Source organism: Ictidomys tridecemlineatus, chromosome 8 (assembly GCF_052094955.1).
Source record: "Ictidomys tridecemlineatus isolate mIctTri1 chromosome 8, mIctTri1.hap1, whole genome shotgun sequence".
Taxonomy (NCBI): Eukaryota; Metazoa; Chordata; class Mammalia; order Rodentia; family Sciuridae; genus Ictidomys; species Ictidomys tridecemlineatus.
This window is the reverse complement of record NC_135484.1, coordinates 118,521,873-118,539,724: the sequence shown is the minus strand read 5'-3', so window position 1 is coordinate 118,539,724 and position 17,852 is coordinate 118,521,873. Positions and strand designations below refer to the sequence as shown.

The following is a 17,852-nucleotide window of genomic DNA, read 5'->3' as shown; positions in this document are numbered from 1 at the left end:
CATGGATTAGCTCATGTGTTAAAAGGATCACTTAGGTCAGGAATCCTAGTCATCCTCCAGTTGAGATTTAAAGGTGGATGAGACCAGAGAGGAGAGAAACAGGGTTTGAGAATAGCTCTTTGGAGGCCCATTGCAGCGTGTCCTGCAGAGGAGTCATGTGGTAGCCTCAGAAGCCCAAGAGCACCAAGGGGGTGGAGAGTGATGTGAACTTGCTTCTTGAACATGCAGTGATGGGGGTTTCTGTGAATGATGAGAGCAGGATCTTCACAGCAGTAAGTAGCATTTGACTCTGTGTTTTAAAGTGCATATGTATTTCTCTCCTCCCTCAGTGGAGGAGAAAAATATAGACTGAAGTAAAAAATTTAGAATTGGAAGAGGGGAATTTCCTGGGTGTGGCTGAATGTTCAAAGAGTGCTGACCTTTGGTCAGGTGTACTCTTTGTCAGTTTTGAGGTTTGTCCTGAGACAGGACAAGTTTGACATGGGATTCACAATGTGTGCTCCCCAGACCACCCTTGGAACTTCTTGTACATGCACATTCATTGGTCCACCCCAGATCTAGTGAATGAGATGCTCTGGAATGGAGTCCAGTGATGTGTGCTCTATAAGGCATCCTAGTGGCTCAGGGGCATGAAAGCTTGAGAACCACTGAATTAGAGATTACTTCATGGAAGGGCCTGGGACCAGGAGCAGAAGACAATGAGAGATTGTCCTTGACATCATTTCTGTCCACACCATTATGATCAGAAGACCTTTTCCAAATCTATCAGACTGTAGGGGACATCTCATGTGGCCCCTGCCCCACCTTTCCTGGACTTTCCACCTGATGTTGTGTGTTCTCTGTTTTTTTTTTTGTCTGTGTCTCTCTAGCTTCCTTTCCCCTATTTCTGTGTTCACAGAGCAGTTCCAGGTTATTGGCCCTGAACACCCCATTGTGGCAGTGCTGAGTGAGGATGCCATACTGCCCTGCGCCCTATTCCCAGCCATGAATGCAGAGAACATGGAACTGGGGTGGTTCCGCACCACACTCTCAAAGGCAGTGTTCATCTACTGGAACCAACAAGAACAGACTGAGGAGCAGATGGCTGAGTACAGAGGGCGGACCTCACTGGTGAAGGACTTCCTTTCAGAAGGGCAGGCTTCTGTGCACATCCACAAGGTCCAGGTTTCTGACAATGGAATGTACACCTGCTACTTCAGACATGGAGGCTTCTATGAAGAGGCTGATTTGGAAGTGAAGGTGGCAGGTTAGTTTCTTGGTGTCTATTCTAGAAACCTTGGGAGTACTGGGTTTGGTAGGAATATCAAGAATTATTCAAATTAAGCCTCACATTTTTAAAGGTGAAATGAAAGAAAAAAGTGGCTTTCTTTTATTAATTGATTCAATACAAGCACTGTTTAGGGGCATCTAAAATATGTGAGGACTTATCCTGTGCCCAGAGATATATCAGTGTAACAGAGATCCCAGCCATGTCTTTCAAGAGACAAAGGAAAAAATATAATAAATAACTCAATAGACGATGTGATAAGATGATAATTACTTAAGACAAAAGACCAAATAGAATTAACAAAGGGGCACAGGATGTGGGCTGGGAAGTTGGAACAAGCTGTAGTGTTACATAGGGGCTTGGACAGAGCCTTAATGACAGTCTGAGCAAGGCTCAAAGGAAGTAGGTATTTAGCCAGGTGGATATCTGTGGGGCCTGATATCCTATTCATGCAGAGGGAGCATCTGGTATGAAACCTTTGAAGTAGGAGTTTTGTTGATTATTATGGGTATAATGAGGCCATCATGGTTGGTAGGAGGAGTGAGGGGAGGATGGTAAGAAGTGGCAATACTGGAATAAAGAGATGATCCTGTATTAACACCACTCACAGGTGTCAGGATGAGGTCATTAGGAGTGGACAACTGGGATGGCACAAGAGCCCTGGATGTTGATGGGATGGAAGGTGAAAAGGCAGAGGGCAGACAACATGGTGATGGTGGCTACTTGAATTTGAGCAGATAGTTCTTGGGATTGAGTGTGTGGGCCCTGAGGGTATCAGATGGTGGAGTTTGGGGACAAGTGTTGGAAAGGAAGGCAGTTACCAGATCAGTAAAGGCTTTGTGTGCTGTGTTATGGAGTTTGGATGCAGAGTAGGGGGAATCCTAAACAGAGCCATGCTGGGAATGCTCATGTTGGCAGTTGTGAATGGATGGATGGGAGGTGACCAAGAAGGAGGCATGGAGTGCAGTTATGATGTGGAGAGAATGAGTGCCTGACTGAGTAGATTTGTGGGCACAGAGTTTGGAACGGGAGGAGAAGAGTTCAGAGACTTCCAGGAATTTATTTGAACCATTTGTTGTTTCATGGCAGGACTATTGATAATTATGTGTCAGTTCTACTGCTGTGATAATTCCGTGTAACAAACAGCCACAATCTCAGGTGCATTTGGCAATAAAAATGTATTTAATTCAGGCACTAAGTGAGTTCAACTCATTGGGGCTGAACTTGGCTTATCTCACCTGGATTTACTCACATCTTTGGTCATATTTCAGAAACATAATTACAACTAGAATGTCCCTTCCATGCTAGGATAAAACACTTTTATTACTGAATAAGCATCAAACTAGAGTGTGATATATAGTATGGTGATCTGTGAATGGATTACACAACCAGAAAAATAATTTCATCATTCTCTTTAGAGCCAATCATATATAATCTCCTGTATATTTGTTTTCAAGTTGAACAATGAGTAATCCTCAACTAAGACGGCTCAAAGCACTGTTGTTCAATATAACTCATCCTAAATTTACCTGGTAGTTTGGGAGACCATCTGTGTCATCTAATAGGCTTTATCTGGAAGAAAAATAAACTCTTCCAGCTTTATGACAGGAAGCAGTTTTACAACTTGTAGCAAGATACCCATATATGTTAGGCTCCTACCTTTCCACAAAAAGGGGGCAAAGTGTTGCTATCTTCCCTGATGGTTACATTTCAAAGAAATGGTTCCCAGGTCCTTGAGAAAGGCATTTCTGAGCCACAAAGCTGGCAGAAAACCTAACCAATATATAAACATTTCAAAAGAGGAGAAAATACCTATTTGTAATTGACATTTCCTAAAGCAAATGGTATAAGAAAAAAGAATAAAATCTTTTATTCAACAGGGAGAATTAAGCTTTTTCTTGTAATTTTTATTTGTTCTTAGGTCAGCTGAAAAGTTCACCAGGTGCATCTTGATTGGGTATGCTCATGTTTTAGGTGGTCATTTGGCTGAACTGTAGCAGGTTGACCAGGCAATGTCACAGGAGTCCATTCTCCACTGGGTAGCCCAGGATTGTCCTCCTGTGGAAATGGCAGAGGGTAAAACCAAGGGGCAAGTGCTTTTCAAACCTCTGCACTAGTCACATTAGCTAATTTCTTATTGCCTAAATCAAATCCCATGCCTGGGCCCAGAGGCAAAAGATAAAAGCTGTAAAAAGTGTGTGGAAGTGGGAGAACTAGGTATAAAGAAGGGTGAGGAATTAGGGAGATTTTAATTTTTGTTTTATCACAAGTGGTACAAATTTATGAATTCAGTTTGGAGTTTGGAGTTTGAGGTGTATGTGAGGAAAGTGGGTAAAGATAACTCATGGGAACATGGGTGTAGGAGAAGAGAATTCAGGAGACAAGGTGGTCACTTAATATCATTTTGGACATGATATACAGAGAGGCAGATGTCTCAGGAGAGTGTGTGAGGTGAGAAGAGTGAGATTCAAGGAGGGAGTCCTGGGACCAAATTCTTCCTGTTTGCCTTGGCCTCACAGTTGGGGAGAAGAGCCCACTGCCCTTTGGGGGTCCCTGTGCTCCTTCCTTTCCTTCCCTCTTCCCATAGAATTCCCAGAATTCAACATGAATCCTTCCCTCTGAAATTTTGTGATATCTAGGCAACTCTGGGGTCTCAGGGCCCAAGGTGGCCTCCTGGGGCTCCACAGCTTCCTTCCCACAGGGATGGGCTCTGACCCCCAAGTGCACATAGAAGGGCCAGAAGAGGATGGAGTGCGTGTGGTGTGCAAAGCCTCAGGATGGTTCCCAAAGCCCCAGGTGCAGTGGAGAGACCTCAGGGGAAACAAGTTCCCAGCACTTTCTGAGGCCCACACCCAAGACACTGAGGAGCTGTTCAGTGTGGAGGCCACTCTGGTGGTGAGAGACAGTTCTGTGGGGAATGTGACCTGCTCTGTCCTCAACCCTGTCCTGGGCCAGGAGAAGGCCATGACTATTTACATCCCAGGTCAGTGCTGCTTCCCACTCCCAGCAGAGCTGTGGGGAGGGGCTGGCCTCTCTGAGTGTGCTGGCTCTCCTGGGTGTGCCCCTGACCTCTGTCTGCCTGGCCACAGAGCCCTTCTTCCCTCAGGCTTCTCCCTGGAAGCCAGCATTTGCTGTGGTCCTGACCATGCTGGGGCTCCTACTCTTAGGGGCTTGCTATTTTATCAGAAAAGAACATTCCAGAAGCAGGCAGGAAAAGGAGCATCTGCGGCGCCTTAAGGAGGAGGAACAGCAGGCAAAGGAAGAGGCACTGAAGGCCATTGGTAAGACCCCACAGGGCAAGTGCAGACCTGGTGGTGAGTGGGACAGCTGACAGGGACCAGAGTCTGGGGTCCAGCTCTCCAGGGAGACCCATGGTCCTGGGCCCAGAGGAGGTGACTGAGTAGATCAGAGTGGAGAGCTAGAGACTGGTGGGGTTGGGTGGGTTTGTAGTTAGAAATTCTAGTGAACAGAAACATTATTCCTAGGTTTTTCCAGGCACAGTCTTTTCTTTTCTTGGGGATGGGTGTTCATACTTTTTTTCATTTTTTTTTTTTAGATGAACTCATGGCAGACCTCCGTAAGTTCTTCTTTCCTTTCTGAATTTTCTGTTTCCTTGGTAGCACATGTTCTAGTTCCAAGCTCCCTTCTTTCTTGTTGTTTTTCAGATCAGAGAAAAGAAGCTTATCTGTCTGGTAAGTGACTCTGCAGGTAATCCTTGTTTCCTTATCTTACCTGTGTCCTGGTGTCCCCTGTACTTGTTTCTGTCTAGGCACAGACATGTGGGACCCCATCCCTGGGAAGCTAGTGGAAGCCAGAACACTGGTCCGTGGACTTTCTTTGACCTTGGCTGCTATTTCCTTCCTAGTGCTTGGAAACCTGGGTGTGATGGTGACCCATGGTTTGTCATGTATTCTGCATCTTATTTCAACCCTGGATTGCCCATTATTTTGTGTTGTTTTTCCTTCAATGCATCTACCTATTGGACTCCACCTAATAGATGAAAGGCATATAGTATGATTTTATTAAATGATCTATATAAGTAAATGGTGTCATTAAGTTTAGAAGTGTGACCTTCTGTTTGTGTCCCTACAAATTGCCAGTGAGGGATTATGTTTTCTCTAGCTCCTGAAGGTGCTAATTCAATGGGGCTGCTCATTACAGGTGGAAATGTGGTAGAGTGAACCAAGTATTTCCTAAAAACTGGTTCTTATTGTCTAGAAATATTTCCAAAGTGAAAAATTGGGAAGTTTTATCACAGAACTCATTGCTGTCTCTAAATCATTCTTCATATTTGGTAATCTCCCAAGTGTCTTTTCAAATTTAAATTTTATTTTTTTCATTTTTTGTTGCTGAGGCATGCACCTGGAACCTTATGCATGCTTGACAAGCCCTCTACCACGGTGTACATCCCCACCCCTTTTCAAATATATCTTTGCCAGAAAAAGCCTGGATATAATAATAATACCCCTGACAATTGCAGAGTGAATTATATTTTATTCTCTCAAATATTTTTACACATAGCATAATTTTTATCCTTAGTGGCAAAACTGAATAAAGACAAATAAAATATGAACTTTTATGAGTTTTGAGGCAGATGGTTTTCTGACAGATAGAAATCAGTGGGGCAATGGCATCAATTGGCCTGTAAAGCAGCCATCTTGATCTGTGGTCCAGGGGATTTCCCCCAACTCCCTGTGGACCCTGCATACTGCAAGAGGCCATCTCTTTCTGACTCTCTCCTCCTGTGGGTAGTCTCATATTTAGAATGGAGGGAAGACCAGGGAAGGTACATTCATGCTGACCAGGCTTGTTTTAGCTGTGGTCTCACCACCGTGTGTTCCCTTTCAGCCTGGAGGAAGGCCCTCCTGTATGCAGGTAAGTGACTCTGATGTTTCCTTGGCCTTCCCTCCTCCTGGCTCCACCTCTGACCTTCTGTATCAGTGTCCTCCACCCAGGATGGGATGAGTTTCCTGCTCTCTCTTCTTTAATTTGTTTCCTACCCCTCCCAGTTAACACTTTTAACTTCTCTTCTTTTTTTTTTCTTTCATAATCATCACATGTTAATCTGTCCCCTGCCCAAACTAACCAAAGCCAAGTACAATACGAAAGCAACATTCTCCTAAATGGAGAGAAAAATGATTGTAACTTTCATTGGAAGACCACAGAGACTCCTTCTGTTTGGATCAAAGAAGTCACCTCATATTCCTATCTTTTAAACACTCTTCAGTTTTTTGAACATTTTTTAGTTGTAGATGGACACAATACCTTTATTTTATTTTTATGTGGTGCTGAGGAACAAACCCAGTGCCTCATGCATGGTAGGCAAGCACTCTACTTCTGAGCCACAACCTCAGCCCTAAATTATTCTTCATTTTTGGTAATTTCCCAAATGTCTTTTTTAATTTTGATTTCAGCTTTTCAATCGCATTTAACTGTTGGTACAGTGACACTGGAGAGTTCAGTTGTGAGCAGAGCCTTGATGGAACAGGGTTGGAACTGGGGATAGAAATTGCTGGTCTCCAAAAAACTTCAGAAATCATATTTGACACTTTAGGATTTTCATCTTCCTAATGTGGGGCCTTGGTTCTCTATTCCCTTTACCCCAAATTCCTATTGTTTGGGTCCAGGTTTGGTTTTATTGTTTTTTTTTCCTGGTCCTCTGGATATTGATCTTCTCTCAGCCACCTCCTACTCTGACTCGCTGTCCCAGCTGGGTTTCTTCCAAGCACCTTGGTTTCTGAGATATGAGTTTCTGTTGTTCTGAATTTTGGGTCCAGCATGTTTAGAGGATCTGTGAAACATCCGAAATTAAATTCAAAGTCTGCATTTGTATATAAGGAACACAATGCAATTTATGATGTTCACTATAATTTTCTTTGCTTTTAAGAAATTTTTTATTTGTGTTTTGGTCTTTGATTTTTTTTAACCGTGTGAACATCATAAAAAGAGAAACCTGGAGAGTTTAGTATTGTTTACCTGAGAAAGGGTTGGAACAAATCAGAAAAGAAAGGATGAGGTAGGAGGAGAGAGGAGGTGAGAAAGAAAGTGGAGTGCCCAAGATTCACATAGACATTTTGGGTGTGCTGAAGCAGTGAGAGATGGAAAATCCCATCCAAGGTGGTTAGAGTTGAGTGTGAAGAGGATTTGTGGTTTTATTATGTGCCTGAAATATAACCAACTCCTTGATATATCTTTGAGAGTTTTCAGTGAATACATTTTGTGTGTGTGTGTTGTCTGTGTGTGTGTGTGTGTGTGTGTGTGTGTGTGTGTGAGTGTGAATTCCATTAAGCCATTTCTAAGTAATCATCTCATTGAATTTGTGATAATGAGAACACCTCCACCTTCCAGTAGCAGTCAGGACAGGCATATGCTAAGGTAGTTTCTAATGCAATGAAAGATAATCCAGAGGACTCTTTAACTCTGGGGGTGAGTTTAGGACCTGTGCCATCTGAATTTGTATAATATGCCCATTTCCTGCTCTAGATGTTTCTTTTTGGCATCAGGGATATAGACTGTGAGAGACAGAGAAGAATGAGTCATGACATCAAGGAGGCTTTGGATTTAAATATCTGAGGAACACTCTTTGAGAATCTTAATGATTTTCCTGAGGACATGTTTATTAAAAAAGAAGGATCACATAGGCTTTTTTTAACCATCTCCCCATTTTCTGCTGAATTAATGTCTATAAATTTTCATGTAACACTTGCATACTCTTTTATTTTGTAAGGATAAACACCATTGCTATACTAGAATCAACACTGTCATATTGACAGGTGCATAGTGTGAGGTGAACAAATCTCTATTTCATCTTGTTCATGAAATTGTAACAATGAGTTATAAATTAAAATTTTCTGTGGGAATTATATGAAGGCTGCATTAAGGTGCATAGCATGGTACTTGACACACTGGAGAGTCTCAAAAAGTTTTCTCTTTCAGTCCTTCTCCTTTTCTCCCTCGTCTGCTTCCTTTTCCTCTCTTTTATATTTCTTTGATAATCTCAGTTAGTTATTATATAGAAAATTATAATTGAATTTTAATTAATGTCTTAGTAAAAAATGAGCAAAGTTTACTTTTCTCCAAGGGTCATCTGGGTCTGCTCAGACATTTTATATGATCTAGTTTCTATCAAGCAACTCAACAAAGATGGAAATACCCATGTAGGTGATTGAACATATATTAGTGGAAATGGGGAGAACAAATTTAAACAAAAATCTTTAAGAAATAAAAATGTTGTTTAGTTATTATGTTAATCATTCTAATCTTGTTCCTAAGGCTCTGCCATGATGGAGGCAAAAGCTTTCCAGTTGAAGACATTTTGGAGTGTATGACATATGTAGACTTTGCTTTGGTCAACTACCTTCCTGACCTCTTCCCAAAAGAGAGTATGGTGGTTTTAGGAGACTTATGTGGCCTTGGGACGGTGGGGGAAGAGGGACAATGTGTTTTCTCTTAGTTATTTCAGGTCCTCTCCATCAGGAGGCTAGTCTGAACTGGTTCATAATACTCTTGGGTTGGTGTCTCCAGAGAAAAGGCAGTTCTCATCTCATTGCTTGGTCCCCCTTCCCCTGACCCTTAGGTAAAGTCCAAGGTCAGTGTCACTGATTCTTGGTTGCCACTGGACTTTTTCCTCTGATCTTTAGACCCTTTCTGTTTCACTGGCTCACTGGTCCCCTGTCTTTTCACCATCTAGCAGAGAATGTGAGATTTTCCTGGTACTCCTCTTCCTAAGTGCAGGAGACAGGGAGGTTCATGGTTTCTGTAAGCACATTTCTCTGACAGTGCTTTTTTCCACTTAGGGTGTGTCATCTATGTGGGCATATTAGTTTTCTGTTTGCTGCCAAATTACTAAAAAATTAGCAGCTTGAGTCTGGGGATGTAGCTCAGTGGTAGAGTGCTCACCTAGCACGTGCGAGGCTCTGGGTTTGATTCTCAACACCACATTAAAAAATAAAGGTATTGACAACTACAACTAAAAAATAAATATTAAGAACAGTTAGTAGCTTAAACCAACACAAATATATTATCTTACGTGTTGTAGGCCAGAAGTACAAGAAGATGTGGACAAGGCTGTGTTCCTTTCGGGAGGCTGATGTCTTGTGCAGTTTCTAGAGGCCATCTGTATTCCCTCATTTGGGGGCCTGTTCTTCCATCTTCAAAACCAGCAGCACAACATGGTTTTGACCTTGTTTCTGTGATTCTATCTGCTTCTCAGATACAGCCAATAAAGGTCTCTCTCTATTCACAAGGGTTCATGAGATTAGTTTGGACTGGCCCAGAGAATCCAGAATAATCTCCCCTGCTCAAGAACTTGAATCTTAGTCACATTTTTAAAGTGGCCTAGTCATGGATTTCACACATTCACACACTCTGGAGTTTAGGGTTATGGGTTCTATCATAGCTGGAAGTTTTGAAACTCTTCAGGCAATTCTTTTGGGAAGCAAATGAGTAGGTTCAATATTTTTGGGTTCTCCCATATATGTAAGGATGTTTTTCTCTTATTGGTATTTACAAAGTGGAAGAAAAGTCACTAGTATTGATCTCTCACTGGATATATTTGTTTCCTGCTTTGAACTTCTTTCTCTCCCATCTTAAAACCCTGTCCATTGCAACCTAACTGGGTAAGATTTCTCTGAGTTCCCTGCATTCATGATTTATTGTCATCCTGCAAGTTCAGCTAAGCTAGATGTAATTCTCTACTCATGGCTTAGAGGTAACCATACAAGTTCAGCACAGTCAGTTCTTTATAAGTAAATGGAGGTCTTTGAAATTTTATAACCTTAATTGTATCTCAAGATAACCCAGTTTTCAGGATTGTTGTGTGTCTTTGTCTTGAGAAAGCATTATTTGGTAGCTAAATCTGAACAGTATGTGTGTAAGAAAAAAATACAGCAGCTGAATGTTTTCAAACATATTTTTCCCTTCTTCCTCACACATTGCTGTGTTTCAGAAGACTGGGTGCCTACCCTGATGTGTATGGACTCTGCAAATCCCTGACATGAGATGTGTGTTCTTTCGTAGATTGGCGGAAGGAACGGTTCCAAGCCTGTGAGTGACTGTGTGCTCCTAGATGTTCCTCCTGTTGCCCTCATGGCTTCTGGCTTCTCCTTAAGTTCTCTGTGGTGATTCAGATGCTGGCATCACCAATGGTATTGCTGTGGCAGAAGTGATGGTCACAACACTGGTACTGGTTCTCAAGGGTCCTGTCACAAGTCTACCCCCCCAAATCAGCCTCTGGCTCCTTCTCCTGGTTTATGATGTGGGCTTGAGTTACAAGACTCATATCTCAAGAGGCTTATCCCCTCCTCAGCTCAGGCAGCTATATGGCTTTGAGGTGGTGGGTGGCTGTGTGCTTTGTTTTGGGGCAGGGGAGGACCTTGCATGACTGATAAGTCTCTCAACAGGGCCTGTCACTCTGGATCCAGACTCTGCTCACCACAGGCTTTCTGTTTGTCATGAAAAGATGCACCTGCTCTGGAAGGACGGCTATGTCTACGGTGTTGAAAAATGCAGTGTGTTGGGTCATGAGGGCATCACATCAGGAAGATGGTACTGGGAAGTGGAGATAGAGAATGATTTACACAGCAAGTGGACTCTGGGAGTCTGTAGGAAAGATGTGACGAGAAAATACAACTACCTCGAATCATCACAAAGGGGATTTTGGGTCATGCAGAAAGTTAACAAGAGTTATTTTGCCCTAACTGATCCTGAGACTTTTTTATCTCCTAGGCAGGATCCCTGCAGGGTGGGGGTTTTCCTGGACTACAGTGAAGGGGATGTCTCCTTCTATAACATGATTGATGGGTCCCACATTTTCTCTTTCCCTCCAGCCTCCTTTTCTGGAGCTCTGTTTCCATACTTCATGATTATGTGTGGAGCTGTGTCCATGACCATCTGCTCCATGGAAAGTGGGTCTGAGGGGCTCCCTGTACCCCTTAACAATTTTCCTGCTTTGGAGGAAATCCTGAGCACCCCAATGGAGGGGTTCAGCTCAGGTTGTGGTGTTGATGGAGCTCCCCCAGAGGCTGAATCTCTGTTACTTCCCTGACACTCCCAGGTTTTGTCCACGTAGGGTCCCTTGCTATCTGTGATCCCTCACTGTGGCTCTTCTGGGGCTATAGACTCCCTGTGTCAAAAGCCTGTGATATGAGGCTTGGACTGTTCAGTGGGCTTGTCCTTCTGCTCTGTGTTAAGACTTTAGATAGATGTGTGGTTATGAGAGTTCAGGTCATATCTAATATTCAGATAGCAGAAGATAAAATTTGGCTATTTTGTAACTGGCTTAGAGAATGTGCAATTTAACTGAGGAGCCCTATGTTTTGGTATTAATAAGTATTTCAAGCAGCTGTGGCAGCATTTGCCTATAGTCCCATCTACTGGGGAGGCTAAGGCACGTGGATCAATTTATCCCACATGTTTGAGACCAGCCTGGCCAACATAATGATACTCTGTTTCCAAAAACAAAACAAAACAAAATAAAAAATTTAAACAAAGGAGAGATTACATTACTGCACCTGCATGTGTGTAGAGGAACCTTGAGGTTGAGCATGGTCCTCAGTTTTATTTTTGCATATTTGGACTATCAGATGACAGTTTATTATCCAAAAATTTCCAGTGAAATGGAGAGGTGTGTTATTCATTTTTTTTGTCTCTGTAACAAAATACAGAGAAAATCAACCTAAAGGAGGAGAGATTTATTTTCCTCACAGTTTTAGAGGTTTCAGCCCATAGTCACCTGGCTGCATTGTTTCTGAGGTAGAATGTATGGGAGCAAGTGGTGGAGTGAGTGGTTCACCTTATGGCAGACAGAAGGCAAGAGAGGGAGAGAGAGAGAAAGTGAGGGGGAGAGAGGGGAGGGAAGGAGAAGGAGAGGAGAAAGAATGAGAGAGAGGAGAGATAGAGATAGAGATAGAGATAGAGATAGAGATAGAGAGAGAGAGAGAGAGAGAGAGAGAGAGAGAGAGAGAGAGAAATATATAGATAAGGGGCCAAGACATAGTCTGCAAGGACACAGTCACAGTTACCTACTTCCTTCCTCTTTCCTAGTCCGGACCCATTGAAATTTCTACCACCTCCCAAAGGGCCACCAGCTGGGGACCAAACTTTTAACACATGAGCCTTTGGGGGATATTTCAGTTCCAAACTACAATGAATGATGGAGTTTTAAGAGAAGAGTCCAACATTTTATGTTATCTGCTTTATATTCTGAGATGAATATAACATGCCTATTTTTCCATAATTCAGTAAATTTCTGGTACCACTGAGAGTGTTGTGATATGTTAATTCAGGATTAGACAATGGGTCCCCTCCTTAAAAAGCTATTAGTATATATTCATTGTATAAAATATTGGTTCTTATTGTGACAATTTCATACATGCGTATAGTGTACTTTGATCATATCCCACTTCCTGCTACCCTCTTTGACTTTTCCTTACATTCTCACTTTGTGTCTATACTACAACTGCAAGAATAAAGATGTTTTCACTCTACCAAGTGAAGAATCGTGACCAGTTGTTCTGACTGGGGAAGAGACAACACAGTTTGGGATTTGATAGATAGAAAGTACATATAACTACATAGTCCTTCTAGAAACAAGGACTTTAATAGCTTTGTGTATTTTCTCTTAACTTGTGGTATATATGTGTATATTTGTGAATTTTGACCATTTGGTTTCTCTCTTCTTATATTTATGATTTTCTATACAAATTTTTATCTTTTAGGTAACAGTATATTGATAGAGACTGACTGAATCTGAAGAGTAGATAATATAACAGTGTAGTGTACAGTGACTGGGAGTGCTTCTTTCCTCATGTGGGGGAACAGATGAGAACCTCTTCATTTGTCAGGTGGCTTTGTCATGTAGATTTGTTGTCTTATGGAAGTTCAAATGTTTGTAATATGGTGTAAAATGTATGCAAACATAAAGAATAAAGTCAAAGGTGTGGACAGAGTCTAGTATCATTTCATTGCATTTGTGTTCCAAATCCACTCCCTGGTGATCTTCTTTGTGTTCTTGGAACTGCACCTTGTAAACACTTTTTGCCATCTGACACAATGTGAGATTGTTGGTACAATGCACTGGAAGGGCCACTGCAAGGCAAGTTAATTCTCTTTCTTTCTTTCTTTCTTTCTTTCTTTCTTTCTTTCTTTCTTTCTGTTTTCTTTTCTTTCCTTCCCTTCCCTTCCCTTCCCTTTTTTTCCCTTCTCTTTCCTTTCCTTTCCTTTTTTTCTTTTCTGTTACCAGGGATTGAATCCAGGGATGCTTAATCACTTAGCAACAATCCCAAACTATATTATTTAAAAATAGTTTTATTTAGTAGTGGATGAACACAATAATTTATTTAGTTTATTTCTTAATGTGGTGCTGAGGATTAAAGCCCGTTCTGCACATATGCATCAACAGTGAGCTACAATTCCAGCACCCAACCCCCGCCTTTAAAAATTTGAGACAATCTTATCCTACATTTCCTATGTTGCTGAGGGCATGGATAAGTTGCTGAGGCTGGCTTTGAACTTGTGATACTCCTGCCTCAGCCTCGAAAATGCTGGGATTACAGGCATGGGCCACCATACTGGGCTGTTTTCCCTTTTTGTTGCAACTTCCAGTGGTGTACAGAAGGCCCACCTTTTGGTGACATAATACAAAATGTCTACATTGATGTATATATCTGTATTTTTAGTCTCTGTCCTAGGTTCCTAAAAAGTGATTTCTCTCCATGATTCCTGAAAATATCTCCTAAAAACCTTGGAATTTTCTGTTTAGATGAAGGGAGAGTCTATTGTTTTTAATTATAAGCCCCTTTCAGCCATCTGAGTTTATATTAATAAGAAAATTTTTAGAAAGCCCCTTGGGTCACCTCAGGATGGGGGCAGGTTACTAAAGGAACAAATTTTATGAATAAAAAATGAAAGAGGGGACAAAATAGAGCTGAAGGTTGAGTTAATTAATTGCAAGCAATCAATGATTTGATCAATCATAATGACACAGTAAAATATCCATAAAACATTGAGGGAGCTTCTGAGTTGATGAACAACAATGTATTCATGTTTCTGGGGGTGCTGCCTCTCAATCTCCATCACAGGACAGGTATTCTTGTGCTCGAGGCTTTTCTAGGCCTCACCCTATGTGCATTTCATCTGGCTATTCACTGTATCCTTTACAAGATCTTTTATAATAAATTGGTTAGTAAACAAAGTTGTTTCTGTTGATTTTCTGAGCCCATCTAGAAAATGGATGTAGAAAATCACCCAATCTAAGAATGGATCTTGGGAATGGAAGATGGTTATTTGGAATGAGATAGAAATTTAGGATACTACAAAAAAGCTCTAAAGGAGAAATGTGCCTGTTGGGATGTGGAACAATAACTTGTGAACTGCTCCTGACCTGAACAAAGAATCTTAAGGGACAGAAAGAGACCAAAGGAAAAATGCTCCAAACAATCTCATAAGTTATTTTGTAAGTTTCCAGTTCCATATACATTTTCTGGAATTCAGCAAAGCAGGAAGAAGATTTCAAAAGAAAGACACTACTAACCTCATGAAGCTAGGGGCTAACATTTGATTGGATCAAATACCTGATTAAATATCAGATAAAAACAACATAGCAGACTAGATTTCCTAATGGGAAACCATGTTACTCAATATTTCTCAGTCTCCAGGGAAGTCCTGTCCCTTTGGATCATATATTCTACCTTTGTACCCTATAAAATAACCTGACCTTAATCCCTGGTGGTGTGGTTCTTCTTGCTCTTGAGATTGCACACATTATTCTCAGAGGGTTTCTATATTCACTTTTCACTTTCTAATGATGCTCTTCCTCTCTTTACTAAAGCCAAACACATCCTTACATTCTTTTCTGTGGTATGGGCAAGGGCCTGAAAGTCCTGAGTAGAGGTTTTCTTTGCCACTGGAGAGACTACATTGGACCTCCTTACAGTGAGAGGAACTTCAGAAACAGATGGGTAAACCTGAGGAGCCATCTTGTGATTGTCATCTGAAGTCATGGGGGGCATACTTTTAAGACTGTGGGGTCCACTTAACCTGTAGGACTCTCTTGTAATTCCTTAATTGAATTATAGGATACCCTGATATATGCAGAGAATTGGTGTGGAAACCTCCAAACATTTGGTGTCACAAATGTTGGAGCGGGGGTATTATGAAAGAGGACACCTGGTGAGTTGGAGCGTTACAGATCCATTTCAACCTTCCAGTGGGCCATGGTTCCACCTTCCTCAATGAATTCTGCACCTCAGTCTCATTGGGGACCCTGTCATACATTTTTTTTCCTTACTTGGCTATTCTGCCTCAATCCAGAGGTACTACTATTTTTTCCCTATATATGCCATTTCTGCATTCTTTTGAGGATTCTTTTACTTCTTTTAGTAGTTAACTCATTTTTTTTAATTTGATTCTTTTTCTTTTTTCTCTGTGCTGGGGATTAAATTCAGGGCCTCAGCCATAAATAGGTCTATGTTAAGTTTTCCTTTTCAAATGATTCATGTGGTTTCTAGACTTTGAGAGAAGCATCTAAACTACAATAACTTCGTACTTGTTAAAGGAGGGTGCTGAATTGCTCACAGCATGTCAGAGTAATTGAGAAATTAATCAACTTAGTAAATGCTTAACTCTAACAATAATGTTATATAAATATGTTGATTTTTGGTGGTTTTTTAAGTATTTTCTACATGTAAATATATTACTTGTCAGTTTGCTTCAGAATTACATTGTCTGACTTAGAATGTGATGACATTAATGCTAGATCATGTTGCTCAGAATTGCTGGGCCATACCATTGTCACTGTATTTTTCTTATTTCATTTAACTGCTTCATCTTCCTTTTCAACTAACCTGTTACTACTTGGAATGCAGATTGGTTCATTATGGTGCCAAATGGCAATATGGGGGTGTTTGATTCAACAGAAATACAAAATTGAGGACAACTGAAGTTGTTCTTGAAAGAAGCCTTGATCAAGCTTGGCTTTCTGTTGAGAGCTACCATTTAGGAATTGAGTGTCCCTTGACCTTGAATGATGAGAATGTGGAGATGTGGCAAGCCAGCCATGGGCTGTGTGTGTGTGTGAACTATGAGCACTGAGCACACAAAGTGGACTGAACCAACATAGCCCAGCTGTTTGGGCTGACGTCGCTCTGGTCTTTTTGCTTGCTCTGCCATGATCTCTATACAGCTCATGAGATGGGCATGACCTCTCCAGATGTCAATCAATCTGCTGACAGCAGACATCATGTAGGTAGACTCAATCCCTGAAATCTGACCCCTTGCCTCATTTGAATGGCTTCTTCCCAATAAAAGTGTTCAGCATATGTTCACTCTCTCTCTGGCTCTCTCTCTGCATGGACCCCCTAAGGTTGGAGGAGCTGTCAAAAGACCTAAGGTATTTCTCTGTCTCTGTGTGATTATTTCATGCAGCCCAGTTCACCTGTAGTGACCCTAAATGTTTATTCATGAAATGAAACAGTTTCCATTTGTTTTGTTTCTTTATGTATCTTTAAAGTATGATTTTTAGCTTTGATAAATGTCTGAAGGCAGAGAAACTGTGGTTGGAGTTAAGATACACTACACTGGCATATGATCAACCCAAACTGAATCAAGAGGACATACACCATTTATACAGATCAATTTCAAGCAGGGAAATAGAAGATACCATCAAAAGCCTACTACACAAAAAAATCCCAGGACCAGACTGATTCACAGCTGAGTTCTACAAGACCTACAAGGAATATTTAACACCAACACTCCTCAAATAACTCCATGAAATAGAAAAGGAAGGAACTCTTTCAAACTCATTCTACAAAGGTGGCATTATCCTGTTACCAAAACCAGGCAGAGACACATCAAGGAAAGAAAGCTTCAGATCAATATCCTTGATAAACATTGGTGCAAAAATTCTCAAAAATGGGACTAGGGTTGTGATTCAGTGGTAGAGTACTTGCCTAGCATGTGTGATGTACTGGGTTTGACCCCTGGCATCACATAAAAATAGACAAATAAAAAATAAAGGTATTGTGTCCATCAACAATAAAAAGTATTTAAAAATTTTTAATAAAATTTTGGCAAATTGCATACAAAAACGTATTTTAAAAATAGTTCACCATGATCAAGTGGGGTTTATTCCAGGATTGCAAAGTTGTTTCAACATACAGAAATCAATAAATACAATTCATCACATCAATACACTTAAAGATAATCATCATATGATTATATCAATTGACGCTGAGAAAACATTTACCAAAATACAGCACACTTTCATGTTCAAAACACTAGAAAAATGAGGAATAGTAGGAACATACTTCAACATTGTAAAAGCTATCTATGCTAAACTGAAGAGCAACATCATTTTAAATGGCAAAAAGTTGGAACAAAAAACTGGAACAAGACAGGGATGCCCTCTTTCACCACTTCTATTCAATATAGTCCTTGAAAAACTCTTCCCAGAGCAATTAGATGAAAGGAATTAAAAAGATACAAATAGAAAATGAAAAACTCAATTATTATTTATTGGTGACATGATTTTATACTTAGAGAATCCAAAAACTCCACCAGAAATCTTGTAGAATTAATTAATTAATTG

At 41.0% G+C, this 17,852-nt stretch overlaps 1 protein-coding gene across 1 annotated transcript; it reads left to right on the top strand.

Moving 5' to 3' along the window:
- Positions 1-249: 249 nt before the first annotated feature.
- Positions 250-11,571, top strand: LOC101973484 (butyrophilin subfamily 1 member A1). The gene is made up of 9 exons (XM_078018644.1): positions 250-272; positions 870-1,246; positions 3,969-4,250; positions 4,357-4,548; positions 4,933-4,959; positions 5,037-5,165; positions 6,116-6,142; positions 10,378-10,448; positions 10,728-11,571. The coding sequence occupies exons 1-9, from the start codon at positions 250-252 to the stop codon at positions 11,310-11,312; spliced, it is 1,713 nt and encodes a 570-aa protein (XP_077874770.1). The 3' UTR covers positions 11,313-11,571.
- The last annotated feature ends 6,281 nt before the right edge of the window (positions 11,572-17,852 follow it).